A 24838-nucleotide genomic window follows, 5' to 3' on the forward strand; every position below is an offset into this window, starting at 1 on the left:
GCAAACAAAAAAATATTTAAAAACCGAAAGTGAGTGAGAGATACGGGCATACGGATTGCATACCCTTATCTCTCACTCACTCTCGTCCCTTAACACGCGAGCGAGTGAGAAGAAAAGTATCTCAATGTCCACGCTTGCATTACACATATATTTATTTATTATAAATATTTTACTGCAACATAACAGGCGTTAGCCCTACATGTTACAATAAACAATTACTACGTAATTATTAAGCCGTCAGACTAAAATTAGTATAAAACTTATTTTATTAAACAACTATTACAACAGTTTACAATTAATATATATCACTATGTACGACGTACCTTGATTTTATTTTTATCACGTTATTAAAAAATTATATATTTATCACTATTTTTGATCTCCCAGACACGATCGAAATTAAAAAACTCCATATGAGATTCGAACCCAGGTCCTTCAGGTATGAGTCATCGACTTATACCGCTAGTATGTATAGACAAATTTAAATACTATTTATATATGGTATATTATTTATTAAAAACTATAATAGTACTAACGCTTTAATACAATTTGGACAATAATATAAATATTAATAATTCAATTTAAATAAAATATTAGAAAAATGGTTTACAATATTAATTCAAAATATTTATCAATTTAAGCGTGAGTTTATTGATCCTCTCCAAGACGTTTCTCTAAGTTTCTGTATTTTAATATTATATAAAAATACAGAAACAGTTATGATTAAAATAGTTTTGACAAATAGCTCACTAAAAATCACACTAAATTATTTTAAATATTCTCTTATCATTGGCAAAGCCCTATACTGGCAAAATACTTGATTCTCACTTTAGAATAAAAAGTAATAGACAAAATATGTAATATATATTGTCGTAAAAGGAAATTAAAAATATAAAGCCTGTAAAATAAGATCTGCACTTCAGTATGCTTCTCTGGTTTCGAGAATATATTATGTATCTTTCTCAGTACGTAATAAAACTTTAAACTCAACAAAGCCTTCTTAGATAATTGATATTCATGTAGGATTTAGATAGAAGCAGAAGCCTACTGTATGTATTTATAAAAATCCTAGAAAAATAATAAGACAGAGTAAACTTAAATATTTTAATATACAAAATACATATTAATATACACGTTTACATATAAATTATCATAGATTGTAATTGTCGCCGTGAAGCGAGTACACAGATAAGAGAACGTACGTTATTTCTAAGCAAATTTACACGAGATGAAAATCGATGTGTATGTACATGCATATTTTCATACGTAGTGAACACAAAAAAATTCCAAAGACTGAAAACAAGACCTTAGCCTCCGGAGTCAGGCGCTGGAGCTCAGCTCGAACGGTTCGCCTTTAGAGTTTTTAAATCAGTATATTAACTACGCAGTGAGTGATATGATACCTATGCACGAGATGAACGTGTACCAGATAATCGAGATGCGCAAATCGAGCAATTTTGGAATACTTTAAAATACAAATTAATATCACTGTGTCTTGGGTGGTGTGCATCGTGATTGTGCATTGTCGCGGGGGTGGTTTTAAAGTAGTCGCGTGTCTCACGGGGTGGTTTATCGTTTGAAGTCGAAGGATGCCGGGGTGGAAGGCAACGCCTACGGCCTGCGCCCTGGTCGAGGCGTCGGTATAAGAGGGGCGCCGGGAACGCTCCAGACCTCACAAGGGCTGCCACCAGCGGAGCCTGCGAACCTCCAAACCCCTCGAGTGAAAAAATGTTTCTTCTTCTCTGAACTAAACGCGACTTTTGACTGTGACTACGAATTTCTTCGAAGGGGAAAATATTACACAGGGGTGACAATGCGTGCCGCCGTAGCATTCTTGTTCAATTTCAACGTAGCTCTTTACTTCGTCACGGGCCAGCCGGCTTATCAGGTCAGTGATAAGACAATTGTCTGGTGATGTTTACTTTTTTTTGTTTTACTCTTATCTCCGAGTAGAGTTTTTACACGAGCGTTTTTTTGCGTGAACGGAGACAATTTTGCGCAAACTTTTTTAAACAAGTAATAAATCTTTAAGCAAAAAAAGTTTTCAAATTCAGTAATGTATTGTATCTTTAATTAAACTATTAATTTTAACTGAGAATTATTTCAGTGAACTTTACTTAATATATTTATTTTAATTTTAATTTTATATATATAATTAAAACACTGTATATTGACGTATAATTTTATTTTTAAGCCTTATTATCTTAAACTTTAAAGAAAACGACTTTTTAGTACATATTTAAGTTTTTGGCATTATCAGTTTCAATCTTACAGATACTATTTATTTTATATTTCTAAATGCATATAAATATAGTATCTAACAGCTTTCTATCGATGCGAAAATTTAATATATAATATACATATACAAAATAAATAATAAAACGAGAAAAGTGAACAATGTTTTGTAACAATTGTGTGTTGCTAAAATAAAACTTCAATACGAAAAACAGTAACTACTAATGCAATATAAATTATTTCGTCCTTTTAGTCTACATTTTTTTATTGTATACAATTTTATTTTTTTACAACAATTAGTTTTTCGATACAATTAGTCATTTATATGGTACTTTAAGATGTTTTACATTATTTGTCTTTACATGTTTTAAAAAATATTGAATATCCAAATACTTGTTAAATACAAAATGTTGATAGATCGAAAGACGTATTTTTATTTTATTAATTCCAGTATTTTATATACTAAACAGTTATACAGAATTTGGGAAATGCTTATCGAATCTATAAAACATTTTTTGACTATCATATGATTTAAGTAAATTATTGCTTTAGGATTAATTTCTGGTTTAAAATTAAATGAACATTTACTATTATTAAAAGTTGCATGTAATACAATAAAGCAGTTTTACATTTCAAAGTATTCGCCGTAATGAAACTACCAATCGTCGAATTAAAGAGTTGCGAGATACGATCGTATGTGGTGCTCCTATTGCTTCGCATTCTACTGTGACTTACTGATATTTCATTATTATTTTATAATCCGTAATTATTCAATATGTTATGTAAGAAGAATCACTTTGTTATCGAATTATATGACAATGTATTATGTTTATTGTGCAATAAACACATACCTGTACTAAAATAATACAATATATATTCATTACCAGACTAAGCACTTGACACGATATTCACAACTCGCAGAAAAGTTAGGAAGTTTAAATTAGACTTTTATATTACAACGATTGTCTTTGCAAAAATAAAATACTAGTCAGTTCACGTGAAACTCATTTAGTAAATAATAAAAGAAAGCTATTTACCGGTCTTAAGTTAATTAAGCCATGTTTGATTGTTGAAGCCGAAGAAGAGTTAAGCACATTGTGAGTAACATCAATAGCCAATTAAATCCCATATGTTTTTTTGAGCCTCACATATTTTTGATTATAGATTTTCCAAGGCACTTTGAAAAATATGCCTATTTTCATAATAGTTTGCAGAAAGTATTTTGTTGACCAGATAAAATAAATAAATAAATTCCACTGGAGTTTTAACAAGTGCTATGTATAGTAACCTAATAGTATAGATATATTTAAATTTGTAAGAAGTGCGTAGTCGAATCTCAAAGTCTTAAAATAAAATTTATATATATCATACATTTAAAGTAGGTTTATATTAAAATATTTTTCTCGGTTATTTAACAGTCTCTCATAGCTGTAACATATTTTAAAATATTACTATCTATAGAATATTTGTATAAAATTGAAGCACTGTTCTTAAAAAATATATTACATCACGATGCAGATAATTTATTTATTCTAATTAATTGTATTGTCTAATTTTAATATTATTGCACAAGTATAATACATTAATTTCTAGCTCAACACGTCTTTAATATACATACACCTATGTTTGTAATTAATTTTACCTCAATCGTTTTTTTAATGAAGCAATTAAATGTTTATTTTAATTTAATTGATTTTAAATATATATAACCTTTTTCCAATAGTCGATCAATTTTTTAATCTTAATTTTTACTTACCACTTTACAAATATTATTATTAACCGTAGTTCTTAAATTGTTTTTTTTAAATCATATAACACGCAATTTCGTACAAATTGTTCTTTTGATAAAAAATCTGCCTTTGTAAATTTTAGTGCCAAATTTTGTAAGGCATGTACTCAGATATCAACAGTCAAAACATTTATTTCGAGATTACTCAATATTTAATTAAAAACTAATTCAAAACAAATTAAATTACAAAAGTAAATTTAAAATATGATTTTCTCTCTTGATAGGTAAAAAGGGCTCTAAAAAGGGTCAAAAACAATTAATAATAGTATAATATTATAATTGTTAATTAGAGGAAAAGGTTTTATTTTTGTATTAAAATCTCTATGAGTATCTTCTTTATTATAAAATTTATTTATATACATATACATATAGCTACAAACATTACATTTAGTGGTTTATTATATGATATAATTAAAATTTAAATGTATAGCGCATGATCTAACAAATTTATTTTAATATGTTATAAATTAGTATTTACCATAAACTAATAAAAACCATTGATCGAAATAGTTTATTTACGAAAATAAGCTATGCTTAACTTTAATACAAATATGTAATGAGAATTTTTGATATGAATATCTCATACATTATAAATTATATATTTAGCTTTTAGTTACACTAAACGTAATATTTTATATTTATGCAAAACATGTTTGTATATTAAATTTCAAAGTAAATATTGCTTTATTTATTATTTTTTCACGATGTATGTTTGTGATATTTTCAATGAAATATAATATAATACGCTTATTTATAATCAGATCAAAGAAAACGCGTAGCCATACATACAAAAAAGTTTCGCATTGTATTTTTTCGCAGATGTCTTTCCAGTTTTATGATTTTTTATTTTAACACTGAAGAATCCTTTACCTATAACATCATTTGAAAAATAATAAAACAAAAACGGTAGAATTCTACCTCATTTTATTAGTTACTATGGCGACAGGCTTTCATATCCGTTAACGTTTACGAGGCTTGCACAAATAGGAAATAGCACGGAACGGAAATTAAACAGTGATCAAATTTAAACTTTATTATGTATTATATTATAATACAGTTGTAATAATTAATAAGTGTATTTGTATAACTAATTCATCTTTAATCCCGCATGTTTGGTATGTACTAATTACACACTAATTAGTTAGTATGAAGCTCGAGTTGACAAGGAGGTATAATTATTTTTGTCTTTCATGTAAATATTAAATTAAGATACTGCAACCTACACATTAATGTGGTTTTTCTTACATATATAATTCGAATAACATATATCGCAAATTTAAATAATATGTAGTTTTTTTTTTCACAAATATTTTAAAAACTCTCACATAGTATAATATAATACAAATATATTAAAAATAAATAAAAAAACTACTACCATATGGACATACGAAAGGGTGAATGTGACAGAATAAAGATATTATGTAGATTGATAGCCTAAATTACATTAATATTAATATATTTAAATTTATTGTTTATTTTAGAAAATGATTCAGTGAGATGATCAAAGGCTGCTCGTTGCTAAATATTAAATACCAAATAATGTTACTATGTAAACTCTTGATATAATTTGGAAATTATAATTTAACTCTCTAACCGTACAATCAGTTATGTTCAAGGATGCGCTTTCGAAGTCTATTAATAACGATATTTGATATATAACAATCGTGGTTCAATTTCCTATGTTTCGTGATATAATTTATCAATTCTCTAACGATGTCGCTCTATATTGAAGTGACATTACAGAGACTGTGGTTTGCTAACGATCATCCGAAACGTAGATTTACTGTTTGCAATTAATTAAATCGACTTAATTATTCAATGTGTTTATTCTCAACCAATTTTTCTTGATATTTTTTGAGTTCAGTTTCGTTTTCATCTTAGTATTAACCCTATATGCATTCTATAAATATTTTATAATTTAAATAAAAGTGTATTATAATCAATAAAAAAATAAAATAAGTCCGTTATAATTATTAAATTATTATTAAATATACGACAATGCGCGTTCACACTTGTGCCCAATTTGACTATTGATAACATCAATGAACTTAGCTGGAAGGTTTTATCTCATCCACCTTATTTTCTGGATGAAAAAATGAAAAAGAGCTATCGGAATATTTTGCATCAAAGCCATTTAACATTTTCAAAATTAACCGAGATGTAGGAGAGAAAGTATTATATTTTTAATTATTAAAATTAAAAAGTAATTTTCTTGCTTCGTTAAAAAACGACATTTATTTCTGGATTACCTAATATTTATATTGATGTTTTCCAAGTTTTTCTTAAAATGTTTCAATGATTCTAAAAATATGTTTTTTTATTTACTTTTAAAACTGCATTTATTACAATAATTGAAAATAAACATTACATTTATTAGTTGAAACTATTTAAGATTTAATTTACAATAGCGAATATATATTTGTGACCTTTATGACCCATCGTACCTTTTAATAATATATATTATGAGCTAATACTTAAAATGCTATGCATGACAACCATATAATATGTATTAAATGTTTCATTAGCTTATATCTACTCGATATTGCTAAATTCAATTCATTATGACGCATTAAGTTTGAGAGTATACATAAAACTTAATTATATTATAATATGTGTAGAGTAACCCTATTCTAAAACATTTTAATGTATAATAATATAGTAGTACAATATATTGTTTTTTCTTTCACATAAATTATACTTAATGTTTGATTGAATTAAACCACTCTATCATGGCATAAATTAGGTAATATAGGGTTAAATTGATTTAGTAATTACTTAAGAAATGTGAAATAAATTATGTATACGAAATCTAAGAAGTTGGTAATATCTCACAATATATAACAGTAGTCCAATTTTAGATTACATATTATTTATAATATATGCTTTTATTCACATGCATATAAACGATATATGAGCCGTTGATTTTGAAAAAGGGGCAAGTCCATATAATGTAATTGATGGATAATTAAAGGTTTGCGTTTGAACTGATTTAAAAATATTAGTAGGCAATAATAGACTTATTTTATACATATTGTTTACGGTCTTTTTTCATGAAAATTGAAAATACTATAATTATTTTTGCATTTTTTAATAGGGCCCAATGAACTTACCTCACTTTAAAAAGCAATGATTTTATGAACATATTGATTTCCTGTTTTCAAGGGCTTAATTTTAATAAGAAAAAATAGAATAATTTATTTCTTTACTTTTCTATTTTAACTCAACAGTTAATACTTTTTTTAGAATAGGTGCATTAAATAAAAAGCTTAATATTATTTTATAGAAAAGAGCGAACAACAAAAAGGAAAAATCCATCATATTTTTATAAGGCAATATATCTAGCAAATCTTCAGCAATATGCCTAGTTTTTCCATTTAAGATAGCAATGTTATTATGTCGAAAATCTTTGGCGTACCGTTTTGGCGATAAATCATTCGTTTTTAATTGTGAATCACTTTCGATTGCTGTTTTATAATTTAATATACACGGCGTTCTTCTTATAACTCGTATCAGAATATTTTCAGCAAGTGAAGCAAGTGAGCAAGTTTCACCACCAATATTTTTGGTACATTTCAAAACTGCCTCCTCCAGAGGTTTGGATGAATAAAAGTATTCACTTTTCATTTCGTGTAGTGAAAATGGATTTTGTTTGCGACATGTTTGTATTAATCGTCGGGAATGTACAGATTTTTGTTTTTTAGAATAGTAATTTCTACAACACCAATATCGCAATAATTTGGTAAGAATGAATGTCCTGATATTAAGAATTTATTGTCAATAATATCTATATTGCTAAACCGAACAATTTCCATCCAAATTAAGGCCAATTTTATATTTCTATTTTGGTCAGTACTAGAGTCTCCAATTACTCGAACCATCAACTACTCGAGTATCGAATATTAAAATTTTAAAATACTCGAGTACTCGAGTACTTTCGAGTATTTACCAAATGTACCAAAATAGCTATTATTCAAATTCGTGCACATATAAATAAATTAATAAAATACTTAGTATGTTAATTTTTACAATTATTTTAACTTCACGAACATACTTTTTAAAAACAATAATGCAAAAAGTGTCTCGAATTTAATATTACTGCTAACCTTTGGTTTTATTATTCCCGTTATGGAAAAAACCCTTTCCGTTGCTGTTGATGTTGGTCTTATTGTCATTAACGCGTTGGATAAGGCTTCTAATTTATATCTGTTCGCTTTTTATAGATATAAAATTTTTTGAACTCTCTTTTTATGTTCTTTTCTTTCATTCCCTTCTCTGCTTTTCTCTTATTTCCTTCAACTATTGACAAAATAGCATTTTGTAATTTTTCTTGAATAGATTTTTTTCTTAACAATAGACAATATTCTACTCCTTCTAATTAATGCGAAGAATTTAAATCTATATCCTTCGAAGATTTATTTGGGTGAATCCCTTTCACTCTAGAGCTAAACGGTTCGCAAAGAACTGACTTTACTTTAAATGCCTTTAAAACACACAATTGTTTTGATTTATATTTTAAGCTATGGGATCAGTATAAACAATTTACAACACTTTACGCTACAACTGCCTGTCATAAAACCTAAAAAAAATTTTTTTGATATTTCATATTGTTCATTGCCATTAATTAGATAAGTCGGGACTGTCGAACAGAAAACACAAAAGAAATTTCTCTGTCGTAACCACTAACATAGCCGACGACCGGAACTATGCAACTATGGAACTATGAAAAAATTATACCTGATAGTAACCGCTCTAACTCGGGACTTCGGGCATAAACGCCAAATAAAAGCAAGACGTTAACCTTTACCGGACCGAGTTAAAATTATTTTTGTTTCTGAAATATTTCAAAATTTTTTAATTTCGAGTATTAATCGAGTAATTTTCAAAATACTCGATTATCAAGTACTTGAAAAATAGACGAGTATACTCGAGTATCGAGTACTCGATTACTCGAATTGGAGACTCTAGTCGTACACATATGTTTTCGAATTGTCACATTTTGTAAATGTTTTAAACAACAAGAAATTACTTCTTGTGATCCTACATATGAATTTCATCATCATGTAAATTGTGAAAATTTTGTTTTAAAACATACATGCTTCGTTTATAGTATGAAACAGAAAATTAATATGATAATTTCGGGTCGTGCTTTTTGCAAATCAAATGTAAAGGCAAAATAGTTTTCTGTTTTTTTTGTCTATCTAGCTCGGCATCTTTTGAATGAAATTCTTGTTGTTTCATCAGATTTGTTTTTTTCTTCAATATTGCGTAGCATATTAATTTGCATATTGAGCGAATTGCATTTTTGGCACGTGTCTTTACGTGGATGATGAAAGTGAAAATTAAGTTATTTGTTAAAAATATTCCCATAAATTTTTTCCTTAACATAACTTGTGTTATTTTCTTTATATTTATCAACGTATAAATTGTACATTTTATAAACAATATATATATATAATACAAAGTTAAAATATTTTTTATTTGGATTGTAAGACTTTGTATAATGGCTTTCTGATTAAGGAATACTCTCAATGTGTTCCTTATCGCGTTTTACTTCTTCCTTATTTGTTTTCATGGAGAAACCTTCCATTCTACCACAAAAATCTTATCCAAAATTTTTAGCATTGAGATCACGATTTGCTTCTTTGGTATCAAAATAATATTTAAAACTGCAAGACCTTTGCGTTCCTCGCATTCTTTTCTTTGCACACTTCTGTGTAAAACCATTAGTCTGTAAGATTTCAAAATTGTTTCCTCATAACTATGGAAACTAACTAACATAGCAAGCTTTTCCATTTTTATTAAAATTATTTTATTTTGAGTAAACTTGCCTTACTTTTAAAATCAACAAACAATATCATTGACCAAAATATATTACTACCTAGTAAAAATTTTTCACTGCTATTTACAGACATGATTGTGAATTGATTGAAAACAGAAATTTAAAATAATTTCTAATGAAAATTAGCTCTAACTCTTTTCTTTAATAAAATGGACTTACCTCACTTGCAAAATCAACAGCTCATATTGAAAAAAAAATCAAATATACAAATTATTACAACACAAAAATGGTTCAAAAACAATGCACTTAAAAATTATTTACAAATAAAACTAAATGTTTAATTACGAATTATAGATGTATGGCTAATATGATAATGTAAACTAGTTACAAATTAATTTAACATTGAAAAAACAATTTAATTTAACTGTCTAAGATAAAAAAATAATAAATATAAATACAACAAAAAATCAATTGCAGATAAAAATACATTATTAGGGCAATGAGAATATTATTAACATAATAATAATATGCTTGAACGATTAAAGTTGTTTAATGTTTATTTATTTTTTATATTTAATAGTAGAAATAAAAATTGACTTGTTTAATCCGAGGGGGAATCATAAAACCACTTGAATTAATTTAAGAACAAATTTCAATTAAATGTTGTTTTTTTCTTATTGCTATAATCATTAGCTAGATACAAGTTTAATTTAATTAATTAAAATATACATGCTGTTTAACAATATCGATTACTTTTTTGTATTATATAATATAATTTTAGTGAGCAAGTGTACTTATCGTTCTCTTCCTATTGATTTTACATCAGCATTTACTCGGTGATATCTAAGAGTTCTTTTTTTTGTGCCCACTAAGTATCATTATTAAATTAATAAGAAATCTCTCTGTTAATTAATATTTTTACGCTGCTGGTTATTATTAACGACTATATATCCTTGTTTGCTATTTTAATGAGCAGGTTTACCGAATATAATAGCGTATAATCAAGTGCATCTTCAAAACTTGCATACACGTCCTAGCACGCCTATTGAGAACGTGTTTACTTTGGTAAAGTTTCTCACAGCAAAACTTTGAGTATCTTTCTTCTTTGATATATAGTTTGGCATAGTGTGGTTTTGTTTGCACTTCGATGAAAGACAAAAGCTCTCGCCTTTCAGTACTTTCAATAATAGATTAGCTATCTCGTCTCGCGTCCACTTACGACAGCATCCGATCGCCATTACCGGCTTAAAAACTCTTCGAAAATATTATTAATTTTCGTAAAAAAATGATGCTATTTACAAATAAATAATTCAGTTACATTATGTTCAGAAGTAGACTTACCCAACTTAGAATTTTGGAACAACCAATAAGCTCAAATGTCAAGTGTGTGAAATTCAAGCTCAAGCTAAAATATCGACTTACCAATTTGTTAGAAAGAAACGCTTTCCTCTAGAAAATACGTCAATTACACAGAACCCGTAGGTAAATTAATTAACAACGCTAGCGGTTTGTGCAGCAAATTTTACATCATTATAAGCTTTGTGAAAATGAAATTTCTAGACATTGAACGAAAACAATTTTGGAACATATTTCCATACATAACGAGCTTCTTTGCCTTTGTCTTATTATACATAATATAAAATTAATTGCATCAAAAGAGAGAAAATAAGGATTGCTGATTGCCATAATTTCATATACGAAGTGAACTTAATGCGGTTTTGATTTGAACTTAAATACAAAATGAAATAAAACTGCCAGTTTTAAAGTGCAGATTAAATACAACGATGCTCGAACGTAAAACCTTTTTTGCCTTCAGGTAACTCGCATATTATTTTTCATTATGTAATAAAAACGTAGCAATTTTCATTATTTTCAAAGTCTGATCAGGCATGAAAGAAAGCTCTTATTATGGGATTTAAAAATTGCTTTACTTTTATATACCAATTGTATATGTCTACTTTTCATATAAAATACACAAAAATACAGTAACTGTCTTTGTATCTCTTTATTAATAAAAAACATGTTATATAGTTAAAAACGTAAATAAAAACCTTTCAAGTATTAATATTGGGTTATATTTATGTTACAAAATTTCATTTAAAATTTAACAAATGTTTTGGTATACATATTATATATACATACAACAGAAAATTAATAATCTCTATTATAAATAATTCATATTTACATATAAATCAATCATATTTACTTTACAGTGCATATTTTTTTTCTGTCCGAATTAAACGCAATAAAAACACGTGTAAAAAAATACGTTTTGTATACAATTTAACATCGTATCTAAAGCAACATATTTTTATATTGAAAAAGTAATAAAAACGTATCTGTAAAGTTTTTTTCCCTATATTATTATTTCAATAATATTTACTTTGTATTTATCAAATATTGTTCTTCATAACCTATGTGAGATATTATATTTGCGAATACACGTGTATTTATTCTCAAAGGACAACGTAATATATTGCATACACCGTTGAGAAAGTGAGGCTTTTATCATATCATAAAACAATAGCAAGTTTTATATATAGTTGAAATATGATATATTTTACTATGTATATATAATATAATAATAACATTATAATGTATTTTTGTAATTAGAAAATTACTACTGATATACATATACTTGCTAATAAATACGCAGTCTGCTAAAATATATTTACTCCTATTTATGTATCGGTTCTCAGTTGGATATGAATCAATCATCATACAGTTGATATTAAAACATTTTCTACTTAGCTAGAATAGTAGCCATGTAATGTTTATGTTTTCATATATACATATATATGCATATATAAGTGAAATATATAAAAATTAATTAATTTATTGTGGCGAATATTTCACAGAAGCGTAAGCATTTAAGGCGTTTGTATAACAATAAATGATTCAGTTTTGAATATTTAATAAATGTAATACTAACAATTCAGGTAATGAATTACTGCAGCAATAGATAAACATAAATTGTGTATTTTAAAATTAGATACTGCTACAAGAAATTGGGCTACAAATTTGTATTTATTTTAATGAGCTATTGTTACGTACATTTTATATTTGCAATCTATTTATGAAATATACTTTTTAATATTGTTTCAAACTGTCAACACATTTTTTTAACTAAAAACTTGAATCAGCTTTTATTGTTAAATGTTAAAAAATAAATATACATAAGTACTAATAAAAATCAAATGGAAAAGAGCATATTTATGCGAGTGGTCAAAATTCTATTATTCTCCCAATATTTCGTTCACATCTATATCGAAATTTAACGCGTTCACACTTTGATAATAATTAAAAGCGTGTTTTTGACATATTTCGTGTATTTAAATTTGATTTCAGAACACAGCACCTTCGACTTCGAAACGCTTAGGCCAATTTTCACCGAGCGCCAATTTGTTCAGAGTGAGGAGGGACGAAAACAAACTCGAACACCACATCATAAATTTCAAAGAAGGTAAAAATATATCAATATATTATTGGGACCTTTTGACATTGTCAGAGAAACTATCGTAGCTAAGGCGGTAAAAAGTTTAATAATAACCTACGAAGATTTTTCATCGTAAATTCGCCGACATCGACTAGTAATAAAAAAAACTTTGAGGTTGGCGTTATAAGTTTGTTTTCAATCTATAAAGCTCTTTTGCTTTTATTTTTTCTTCAATTTCTCCCCTCATCTATTTTAAATGTATATTAAATATTTTTATAGTAAACACAACTTTTGCAATTATTATTAAAGTCATTATAATGTATTAAAATATTCATTCCATAACGATTAAACTTAAAATAATATTTATACCTTTACTCAATAACTAATTATGTTATAGGAAAACTAAGCTTGAGTATTTCATAAAGTATTAATATGGTTTTTATATGTATGTATTGTAAATAAAGTATTGATGTTATTGCATTTATAAAAATAATACTTTCAATTTTCATTGATGTATGTATAAAATCACGCGAGAGCTCATTTTATTGTAGGCATATACATTTTTAGTTTAATTATTATAACTCACATATTACATATTTTTTCTTATACACGTCTGTGCCTTACAATTTTATCTAAAAAAATATGTAAATTTTCTTTCGAATGTAGCTTTACTTATGCAGTAATCTTTTTATAATCAAAATCATTTAATTCTTCTTCTTGCAAATTTAAAATATATTTTTTAATTCGCTCTTTTAAATATTGAAAACTAGTCATAACCTCTGAAGTTTTTTTTTGTTATCGTAAAATCAATAATCAAATTCTTCTGAAAATCATTAGTATAAGCAATTATACAATAATCTTCTATTTATGCTACTTATATTATTGATATTCGTGTGCATTTAATAGTCTTAGCAATGTTTTTTAAAAAATGTTTTGAATCATGTACTAACGTAGTTTTGTATACGTGTATATGCATAATCCAATCGTCTCGAAAGATTTTGCTAAAATCTAGATTTCGAAGCTGGCTAGCTGGACCAAGGTAGACGTGAAGAGGGAAGCGGCTGCTTTCTCGCTCGGTACTTTGCGTAGCTATGCGTAATCGGTAGTAGCTCATAGAAGTTTTTAATATTAGTTATGTATGCGCGTATACTAAAAGCTCTATGGACTAATATAGTCTCCAATGTAACCGCTTATATACGCTTGATCTATATGTAAGGGGTTCTTTTGTTCGCCAATTCTCGACGTGTGCACCAATAACAATGATCTGAGGGTGAAATTAGATTTTTTTCATTTTTGTTGTATTTAATATAAAAATCATTGCATGAATGTCTAAACAAATGATATTTTAGCAATATTTTTCTTCCACAGGTTGTCCGTTTTAGCAAAGCAATATATGTTTTGGGTATAGAAAAGCACTGACCGACCGTTAGGGTTGCTAAATTTTTGAAAATTTTTATCGAGAGGTACAAAATCTCTTGGCAAGTTGTATAGGATAATAGCATATTTATTTATCGCATTTTTAACGTGTATATGCGACAATTTCTATTCTCACAGTCAATGCGCATCTGCAAAAAAATATTAAAAAATATTTTATAATATAAACATAATAAGCAGTATAACTATTTTTACAGTTATGATTTGGTGTAATTTAATGAAATAATAAAACTTTAGTGGTTAAAATTCAAGGAGGTAAATTAAAATATTTTTACAGTAAGACTGAAAGAAAATAATATATAGTAGTGATATTGACTATATTTTGAATTATTAATTTTAGTATGCTATTCAAAAATATTCCCATGATTGAAGATTGACTTTTTCTCAAGATTTCTCTAAAAATGTATAGCATAAAATCACTGATGAGAATTAATATATAAATAGTTGTCAAATTTTTAACTATTTGCTATTGAAATTTTGGTTCAACTATAAGTATTCGTTGATATATGTAGTAAAATATTTTGAAATTTTTAATTTATAGCACTAAAAGCTGACCAACTTTAAGAACAACTTTATATCCTTAGTCTTTGTGTGTTACAACAACTTGGATAGTTTGCATTTTCTATGTGCTAAATGTACCTTTTTTTAAATATACATTAATTGTTAACATATAAATATATATATTGTATATAAATATATGTATGTAGATTTATACCTGCAATTAATACTCAAACTATATTTTTTGCTTCTTTATACCCCTACGAATAAATTAGAATATTTTATCGTTACCTATTTGTTATCATTAGTTGAAAATAACAAATATTTGGAAACCATTATACTGTACGATCCCCATAAAAAATCTAGCCCATTTTTAATATTTTGTATTAAAATTGACATAGCATTCTAAAAAAATAAAAAATGTAATGTTTATCCTATTTAAATAAATGTATTTAAATTTATATACCTATAATATTTCGTCAATTTAAATTACGGAATTTTCGTAATTAAAAATATCAGTCCCAAAGTAAATTTTATCCGTTTTAATTACTTGTATTACAAACTCTGTCTTAAATGCCAAACATATGATTTTTTTGTAATAAAATTGGTTACAATTATTTTAATTCTACTACAAAGAATTTTAACTTATTTTACTAAAATGGTTATTTTTCTCAAAGCCATTATTAAAAATTATCTCAAAGATTATTTTAAACGCAGAAATAAAATAATAATTTAAACATAACGTTTAATTAATTTTACTTCATATTTCGTATACAAGCTATGTTTTTTGATTGCCTTTCAAAAAATAATTGCCGCTCGTATGAAACGTCATGTGCACCTGCTCTGTAAACAATCCATCGGTTTTCTATTTTTTTATTGAGGAAAAAAATATACAATCGTGATTTTATAGCACGTATTCGAAAAATAAAACAAACCTCTACCGGTGCAACGGTTCGCTTCAATTACACAAAGCTCCAGCGAAAGCTTGTGGGTTTCCATGGCTACTAAGTATTCGAAGAGCTTTCGCTAAATAACCGGTAAACTGCGAAGCTTTTAGTGTACAACGATGACCTCTAATATAAATTCGATACTTATGTTTGTGTTATTAAATAGATTGCATGCTGGTCACGTCTGAGGAGGGTCATTTCTTTTATAAGTCTCCGAGCGATGACACAACCGTTTGCGGCATTTATATGATCGCCGATGCTGACAAAAGGATTGAGATGATCTTCACATACTTGGACGTACCTTGCGAAGAGGAAGGCTTGGTTGCGGTAAGGGTTTTCATTATATTACGTAAAATGTTTAGCGTGATTGAATTTTAATCGCATGTCAAACGCTTTCACGCTAGTCAATCTTTTGCTTTGACGTTCTGATTCGATTTCACCATCAATCGTAAAACGATGTCATATATTTATTTTATTTATATACGATTTATAAATATAACAATTGTATAAGAAAAAATGAGATTTCTTCGATCTACTTCCATTGAAAGTTAACTAAGGTCGCTAAATTGCTCTAAATCAAATAATGTATATCGGTATTTTTATTTTGCGGTTTTCGTTGTAAAAAAATCACAACATCGAAAACATTTATTTTTCCAATATATATTTATTACTATTTCTACAATGTAATTTATATAACATCGCATATAGTGTATTATATATTACCTTAATATTAATTATTTGTGTAGTTATATTCCTTTAATTCACTTATATGTTTAGTATGTTTTATTTCAGTTGACATTTATTTTCTTACCTTTTTTATAGTGCACTAATTAATTATTAGTTCTCAGTATTTTTTACAACATATTTATACAAATATAATGTCAATAAATATTTATCTAACTTATATATAAAAATGTAATATATTTGTGATAAATCTGACCTTAACATAGTCACCAATGTTAAGGTCAAATTTTTATACTTGCTGCTCTTAATACACTTTTTTACACGTTTTGGAATATGTTTTCATGCAAATTATTGCCTGTAAATAAAAGGTAAACCACTATACATACTTTTCCTATTATCGATATTTAACAAAATTATTTTAATCTTTTATTTATATTGTAACTCACACAGTTTACAAATGTATTATATAACACAAAAAATATTACTACAAAATAGTTTTTTTATTATCTTTGTGAATTTTTATATTTTTTTTAAATCTATTTTTTTTTTAAATCTGTACATATAAAGATTTATATTCTGTTTTTTTTATATTACATACTCATGGTTATTAAATGAAAAGTGGTAGAAATTAAAAGAGCGACTGTAGTTATAATTAGGAATCAAATTAAAATATAATTTTAAAAACACTAATATAATGAAAAGCTCTTTTTAAAAGCTCTAAAAACTTATATGTTGTCGCCCTTGAAAATATACCGCAATAATAATAAAAGTTCAATTGTAAAACTATATTGTTAGTTTAAACCTTCTGAAATATGTCATTCTGTGTTATATTTAAAAACATTATTATTATAATAAATTTCAACGTATAGTTTGAAGGTATATAAATATATAAATTTTCGATATATTATTTTATAGTATAATATAATAAATCTCTTAATAAAAAAGGTCACATCACAATTCGTGATATCTTAAGAAACCACATTTCAAGCATTATATACACCTTAAAACAAAACCTGTTTTGAACACAATTGTAATACGCTGATGTCTCGTATTTTATATATATATGCCATGTATAATTTATTTTTACTAATGGAAAAAAGCTCAAAATTTACTTTTATTTTTTATAGCATCAAAGCCGTTTTTATTTTGCGATATATTTTTTAAACCAAAATCGAAAGTTTCAGAGGAACATATACGAGATATAAAAATTGTTCTATTTTTTCCATTCAAAACTTTGCCCATGAGCTTTAAGCTATATTTAGAGTTCAATATGTTTCTTTCTCGCAAATTCTCAGCACGAAAATAGTTATTCTAAAAATAGTATTCATATATTATATATTACGATGAAATATTTTTAATAATATTTACATGAAATTGAAATTTGTCAGTGGATAGATGGATGGGAGTTGAATAACCAATTCTTCCCAGCGCCTCGAGACCATCCGAGGCCTGAAGATGAGAGATTTGCTGAGTTTTGCGGTACGAAAAGGGTGAAACAAGTTCTAATCAGTAGTCAAAACGCGGCTTTGGTGCAATACAGAATTCCGATGCGCGGTAAGGGATTTTCAATTACCGTTCGCCACATCAAAAATCCAAATCGTGAGTATATTTTCATTACTAGTGATTTAAAACTATTTTATTATTATATAAAAATATAGCAATAAATTAAATTCTAAATTAGCTACAAAGTTGAACAGTAAAAATGATGACATACTTTTCTATAAAATTATATTGTTATTTATTTTGTAAATATTCAGTGCCTTAAAGCACTAAAATATACGAAGTCACAAGAATAGTCAATCGATGTGCCAGGAAGTTTCGTAAAAATGAATAAATTTATCATGAGCAATTTCATGTCGCAATAAATCGACATGATCATTTATTACATGTAAATGTGCTTCTAAAATGGTTTAATAATTTAAAACATAACGCAGGCTTATATGTTAACAGTAATTAAAATACTTTTTAACTAAATAATATCTATTTGAACATATGATTGATTAAGCGGTACAAAAATAATTTATTCAACCAGATATTCAATAAGATGACTTACCATTTTAAGTTTATCTATTGAGCCATATATCAAAAGTAAATTTTAATTGTTACAAAAATATAATATAGTAATATTTTCCATGGAAAGGAAAATGTTAATCGTATAATTTATACACGAGTGAACCGCTTTGTTCAAGAACGACAGAAAGTCAAAATCAATGACAAAGATAAATGAAAGGTATTCAGTCGCTGTCTAAATTCATGTTTTAAGTACATATTAGTTATTAAAAATTTAATACACTTAACATAAAATTTGTTAATTTAAAATATAAATAAAAGTCGTAAATATATAATATTATTATTTATATTTCATAAGCAAATATTTAAGGGTCGAGTTCATTTGTGATGGAACTAGACCTAAAATGACTACATATATAAACTTTGCTCTTGTTTTAAAGCTTGTAATATTTTGCTGTCGGGCATTGATGACACATATACTTTGAGAAACTACGGTAAAGCTGTTAACTGCTCTTTGTCGGCCGTTTACCCGGCGTCCGTTCGAGTGGTTGCTATGAGTGTTGGAGTTGCTACAGCTTCAAGACTCACCCGTGAACTGGAGACCGGCACAATTCATAGGGTACGTATAGTATATATTATATTTTTAACCTCAAATATGTTAAATATTCAAACCCAAATCATACTTAATTTTTTTTAAATTATGTGAATTTAATCATCTGTACTTAGAATTATTTTTCGAGTGTGTAGTTTATAAGATTTTCGTAAAAGTCGAGCGTTTATTTATACGAGCTCCCTTAAGTGTTTTTACGCAAACACAATTATATTTATAGCAGGCAAATAAGCAATTTTCCCATTTGGAATCTACATTCGTTTTCGGCGAGAGCTTTACAAACACACTCCTAAACTGGTATTATGCGTTCGCTGAAGGAAGTGGCTCTTAGTTGCTTTATATCCATTAGTATGTACATATGTATAACATATTTTTCTTAATTTGCCTTAATCAATCTTCATTTTTTCTACAAATAAAAATTGATAATACTTGTATATGTTAAAAGTGTTGCTTTATAACATTAATATTATTTAAAGCTGGATATAAAACGTTAAAAAATCTTGTAATAAATCAAATTAGTGAATTTAAAACTGCTATATTCAAGATCCAGCGTTTATATATTATACCAGATTTTAAAGAATTAGGGATAATTGCAGCTTTATATATATTAATATATAACTATATTATTTTAATAAATATTTACAAGAGGTTTAATACGATTTTATTATTGATATTATCTCTGACAAAGTAGTTTTACCAGATATGATACATTTATGGCAGCATTTCTTTTTACTATGAATGCACTATTTGGTATAGTCTTCAGCTCACTCAGCAATTTTGCCTTTATTTTCTCTTTGGTCTTGAAACGTCCTTTTAATGCACTTTTTATCTGCGGGAACAGAAAAAACTACGCAGTGGTAAAAATAGTGCTGTCGATTTTGGAAAAAAATCACGTTTCACATCTTCAATAAAGGAGAACATTTTAGGGTTGATGGAGGAGATTATATATAAATTAAAAAAGGAGGACTTGTCCTTCTTTTAAAATACTATATGGTATACCTAGCATTTGACCAGCCTGAACGAGGTTTAGTGCTCGTCTACTTTTTTCTTTCACGACTTTCACGTTTTCTTAATGGACTTTTGTATTGCGTTTGACCGTTTGACCATGTATCAATTTGCCATCTGAATATGTTTGCTATGACCGTTATATATTATATTTCTAACACGTGAAATCTGGCAAATAACTTATGTTGAAAATTTTAAATTGTAATGAAAACACTCTCAGAATGACAATTTTGATGATTTTAGTTTAATTCGTTTATTGTCACGTATGGTCTGCACCGCGCGGCCTAAAAACTTACGGTGGATCGTGAAGCTAATAAATATATTTATAGTGACCTTAATGCGTAAAAAGACTTGTTTCTTTATGGAATATGCATATCGTTAAATTAAAATGAAACCGTAAAGAACCCTAATTTGCCGTGGTTTTTTCTGTAATAACTCTTCTATGATTCGTTACTAGTTGTAACCCGTTGGAGAAATTATGAATCGTCAGCAACTCCATTCAATAATTGTTTAACATTTTATGCGATGCTGTTTTAAATTTGTTTCATGCTTAAAAAATCCTTAAAGCTTGCTTTACATGAACTGTATAGGATACAATTTTTTTCAATAATGTACCACATTGCTATATACCAGTACGATAGACCAGATTAGGTTACTAATATCTAAAGGACTTGACTTCAAATCCTATTTGAACCCTACTTTTTTTAAATTGTTATTATCACTCGGAGATCGGAATTAGTAAATATTGTGTAATTATGATTTAGATCGATTATCATTAAACATGTTTTCCTATATTTTTCTAATCTCATGAATAAATTTCGTAATAAATTAATTTTGCTGATTTTTCGATCTATCATTTTTTTCGAGAAGAAACACCAGCTACAAAAAGAAGACTTAGAATAAACAAATATTAAAAATGTATTATTAAAGCAATTGTAAGCATAAATTAACCCCAATAGAGTAAATCTTGTTAATCTATAAAATTAAATTTAAAAATCAGAAATTAAGTCAATTTTATAGAATAAATTGTACAGATAAACAACAGCATTTTAATAACACTATAAAAAAATTAATATAATATTATTTAATATATGATATACAAACTTCCAGACATCCAGTGTACTAATGTTATACTAAAGTATAAACAAAGCTAAAAATATTCTCTAGCAAAATTGCTTTATAATTTAATGGCTAATACTGTTTTGTATTTTTGTTAAAAGCTTACATTCACTTACTTGTAGCATAAAAGAACTGTATTTTTTACGTAGAATATCCAATTTGCGAAAACTAACAAGTTGGACTCTGTCAAAGAAACTCTTTACAAATAGTATTATTACTACGGAAATAACGAAAAATACAGAAGATCTTTTTACCTTGTTAAGTAAGCGTCATTTATTTAATAATGTAGTATATATTATATTGAATAATATTACTCTTACGATAAAATCGCGTGTGAATTTATAATAAACCATATTCCATAGCATTTTATGTCACAGGGTTATTAACACATAACACTTTAACGGGTCAATATTATTTCAGTGTTTGTAATATATATTTAAATTTTGAAAGATTAAATTGTATACATTAGGAAATTAGTAACGGTTCAAGTATATTTCTGAAAATATTATACTCAAATTCTAAGTGCAATGTGTGTACATACAAACTTTAGTTGGGTATACGTCCTTATGCTTTGATATTATATTAACCATTTATATTCACAAGCTCACTAATCTTCCCAAAGTTTAAAAGCTACCTTTGATGACTTACGCCATTAACATTTTACTATATTATTTAGGGTGATATTAATTACTTATGCTAATATATAATATATTAAGCAAAATGCTATTCAGTTAATATTAAAATGAGTGTAATATATGTTTATAAAATTGTTTCATTAACATATTTGACCACTAAAAAAATATAAACAATAGTTTTAATCTTAAAAATTAAACTTTAAATAAGATTTAATTTATGCTAGTCATAATCTAATACTGTAAAACGTATGCCATTAAATATCATGGGACTAGTAACACATTTCATTGGGTCAATATTATTTGTAATAATATGATATATATTTTTATTCTAATTTTGAAACAATTTCCAGAAGGTAGGTTTACATTAAATTATACAAACAGTGACATGTATGTATAAGAAAATTGGCATCGGTAAATGTATTTGTTCTAATAATATTATACTCGCATACTGAAATAGACTTTTCTTAAATATAGTCATTATTAAACAATTTTTTTTTGATGTTTTGATTTTCATCAGGGCTTTTTTCTCATGTAACGCGGTGGAACGGCGTTCCGGCACCTTTTTTGATGTTTAAAAATCGATTGACAATCTGCGTAACATTTTATTTCTTTAGTTTTACATAAATATGACGTCATTATGTGTAAAATTTTAACCTCAAGTTAAAAATTAAAATATGGCAATATTGGTATGATAAGAAGCTATGTAAAATATGGACGCATAAAATGAAAAGATTAGACGCTATAATTTAATTCACGATTTTTTTACAATAATAATGATAATTAAACGAAGATCATCTAAACCGAATTTTGACCAATAGGAGAACGCAAAAAAACAATTATCTCTTCTCAGAAGTCAAAAATCCACGTCAAAAGCAATAAAATCATGCCGTCACCGTCGCAGTGGGAATGCTCCGACACGATTTTATTGCTTTTGACGTGAATTTTTGACTTCTGAGAAGTGATAATTGTTTTTGCGCCCTCCTATTGATCAAAATTCGGTTTGAATACACTTTAACCAATACTCTCATAGCAATAAATTTTGAAATAAATAATAATTTATAATTTAAAAATAAATAAAAAAAATGTTTAATTTTTTATGCGCTTCGTGGCATAGGAAAAGTTGCTTTAAATTGAATTTTAATTATATTTGAGTACAATTTTCTTGAATAAAATGCATTACAAGAAATGAATTCCGGCACCTTTTTTGTTTAAAAAAGCCCTGATTATATGTATTTAACGTAAAAATGTTAAAATTTAATTATAATATTGTTATTATTTTATATTATCAAAAAGTACAATAATAATAAGTTATTCCTGAATATTTATAAAGCTTATGATTATAAAATAATAAATAAACTCAGATTACAATTTACTGATCTTTGAAAATACACAAAAGTCACCCCTATTTACAAAAAATTGACAGATTGACAGACTCACCAATAACACGATTTTCGTTCCACCCGTTTCACTGATGTCTGAGGTACTACAAGTAATAAGACGTCGCATATATTGATTTTGAAAAGGTCTTTGACAAAGTTTATCATAGGTCTGGCTTGTATCATTTTATTTAAATATTATATTCTTTCTCTTCTTAGATAATATGTATTATTTTTAACTATTGTAACTTATGGGGGTAACCTAATTTCAATCACAATGGTCTTAATTTTAATAAATTAATAAATAAATCACGGTTAAAGTGTGTAGAATATTCTTAATCACAAACATCTTTATTGATTTGATATTAAATTATTTACATCACAAAATTTTATTTTTCCAACTTCTATATATATACAGTAAATAAAATATATATTTAAAAAGACAGTCACATAAGTAATTATATATGTTGTAAAGTCTATATAATACTGCTTATATTAAATTAATACTACATTAGAAATTATGAAAACTATGATATATAATATATTGAGGAAAAAAACATTTTGTAACATTTATATAATATATATATATTAGACTTTTATGAAATTACAGTTAGATCACCGACTATAATGTTTTAAACTGACATTCAGATGTGAAAATTTAACAACATTAGATGTAAATAATGCTTAAAATTTGACATTTGATTAATATAATCAATTGCTTCTTACGCTCTACAGTCAACTTTGGCAATTAGCTACGTGAGAAAATCGAGTTACGGTCGTCAGACTGTTAACATATATGCTAATTTAAATTCACCCCATGTTTAATTAGCCGTTGTGTGTTTCACAGTGTGAAAAGCGAGGACTTTCCGACTACGTGGAAATCGGCGGCTCAGCAGGTTTGGACAACGCCAATTTGGAAAGGGCGGAAAATGTATGCGGGCTCGACTCCACCCCTGGTTTGTAATTGTTTTGCTTAATTTTAACACTGATCTTCTGCGAAGGCATTTAAATTACACTAACATTTCCATCACTTATTGCTTTCACATTTTATCACACCAACATATTTTTATAAGCAATTTAAATCAACTGCAAAATGCCATCAAACTTTAATAATTTTTATAGCATCGTCTTAATTAACATTTCGTCAACAACTTTGAAACGGTTTTGTAATTTGTATTTTAAACGACAAATTTGGCGTTCAAATAAATAAACAGAAGTGACGAGAGAAATTAACGGGAAATTTATTTGGAAGGGATCGCAATTTTTGAGTGTACATCAACA

The 24838-nt window shown here is 26.8% G+C and overlaps 1 protein-coding gene across 1 annotated transcript in view; it reads left to right on the top strand.

The window, feature by feature from the left end:
• Positions 1-1316: 1316 nt before the first annotated feature.
• LOC148226175 (corticotropin-releasing hormone-binding protein) overlaps positions 1317-24838 on the top strand; it is a 28898-nt gene continuing 5376 nt past the window's right edge. The window contains exons 1-6 of the mRNA XM_088204407.1: positions 1317-1888; positions 13152-13266; positions 16285-16445; positions 18191-18401; positions 19253-19431; positions 24405-24513. Coding sequence (XP_088060533.1) covers positions 1814-1888; positions 13152-13266; positions 16285-16445; positions 18191-18401; positions 19253-19431; positions 24405-24513 — 850 coding nt within the window. The 5' untranslated portion in view covers positions 1317-1813. The remainder of the gene's footprint in view (positions 1889-13151; positions 13267-16284; positions 16446-18190; positions 18402-19252; positions 19432-24404; positions 24514-24838) is intronic.

This window comes from Plectrocnemia conspersa, unplaced genomic scaffold (assembly GCF_051122295.1).
Source record: "Plectrocnemia conspersa isolate PC_06_02 unplaced genomic scaffold, ASM5112229v1 ptg000014l, whole genome shotgun sequence".
Lineage (NCBI taxonomy): Eukaryota > Metazoa > Arthropoda > Insecta > Trichoptera > Polycentropodidae > Plectrocnemia > Plectrocnemia conspersa.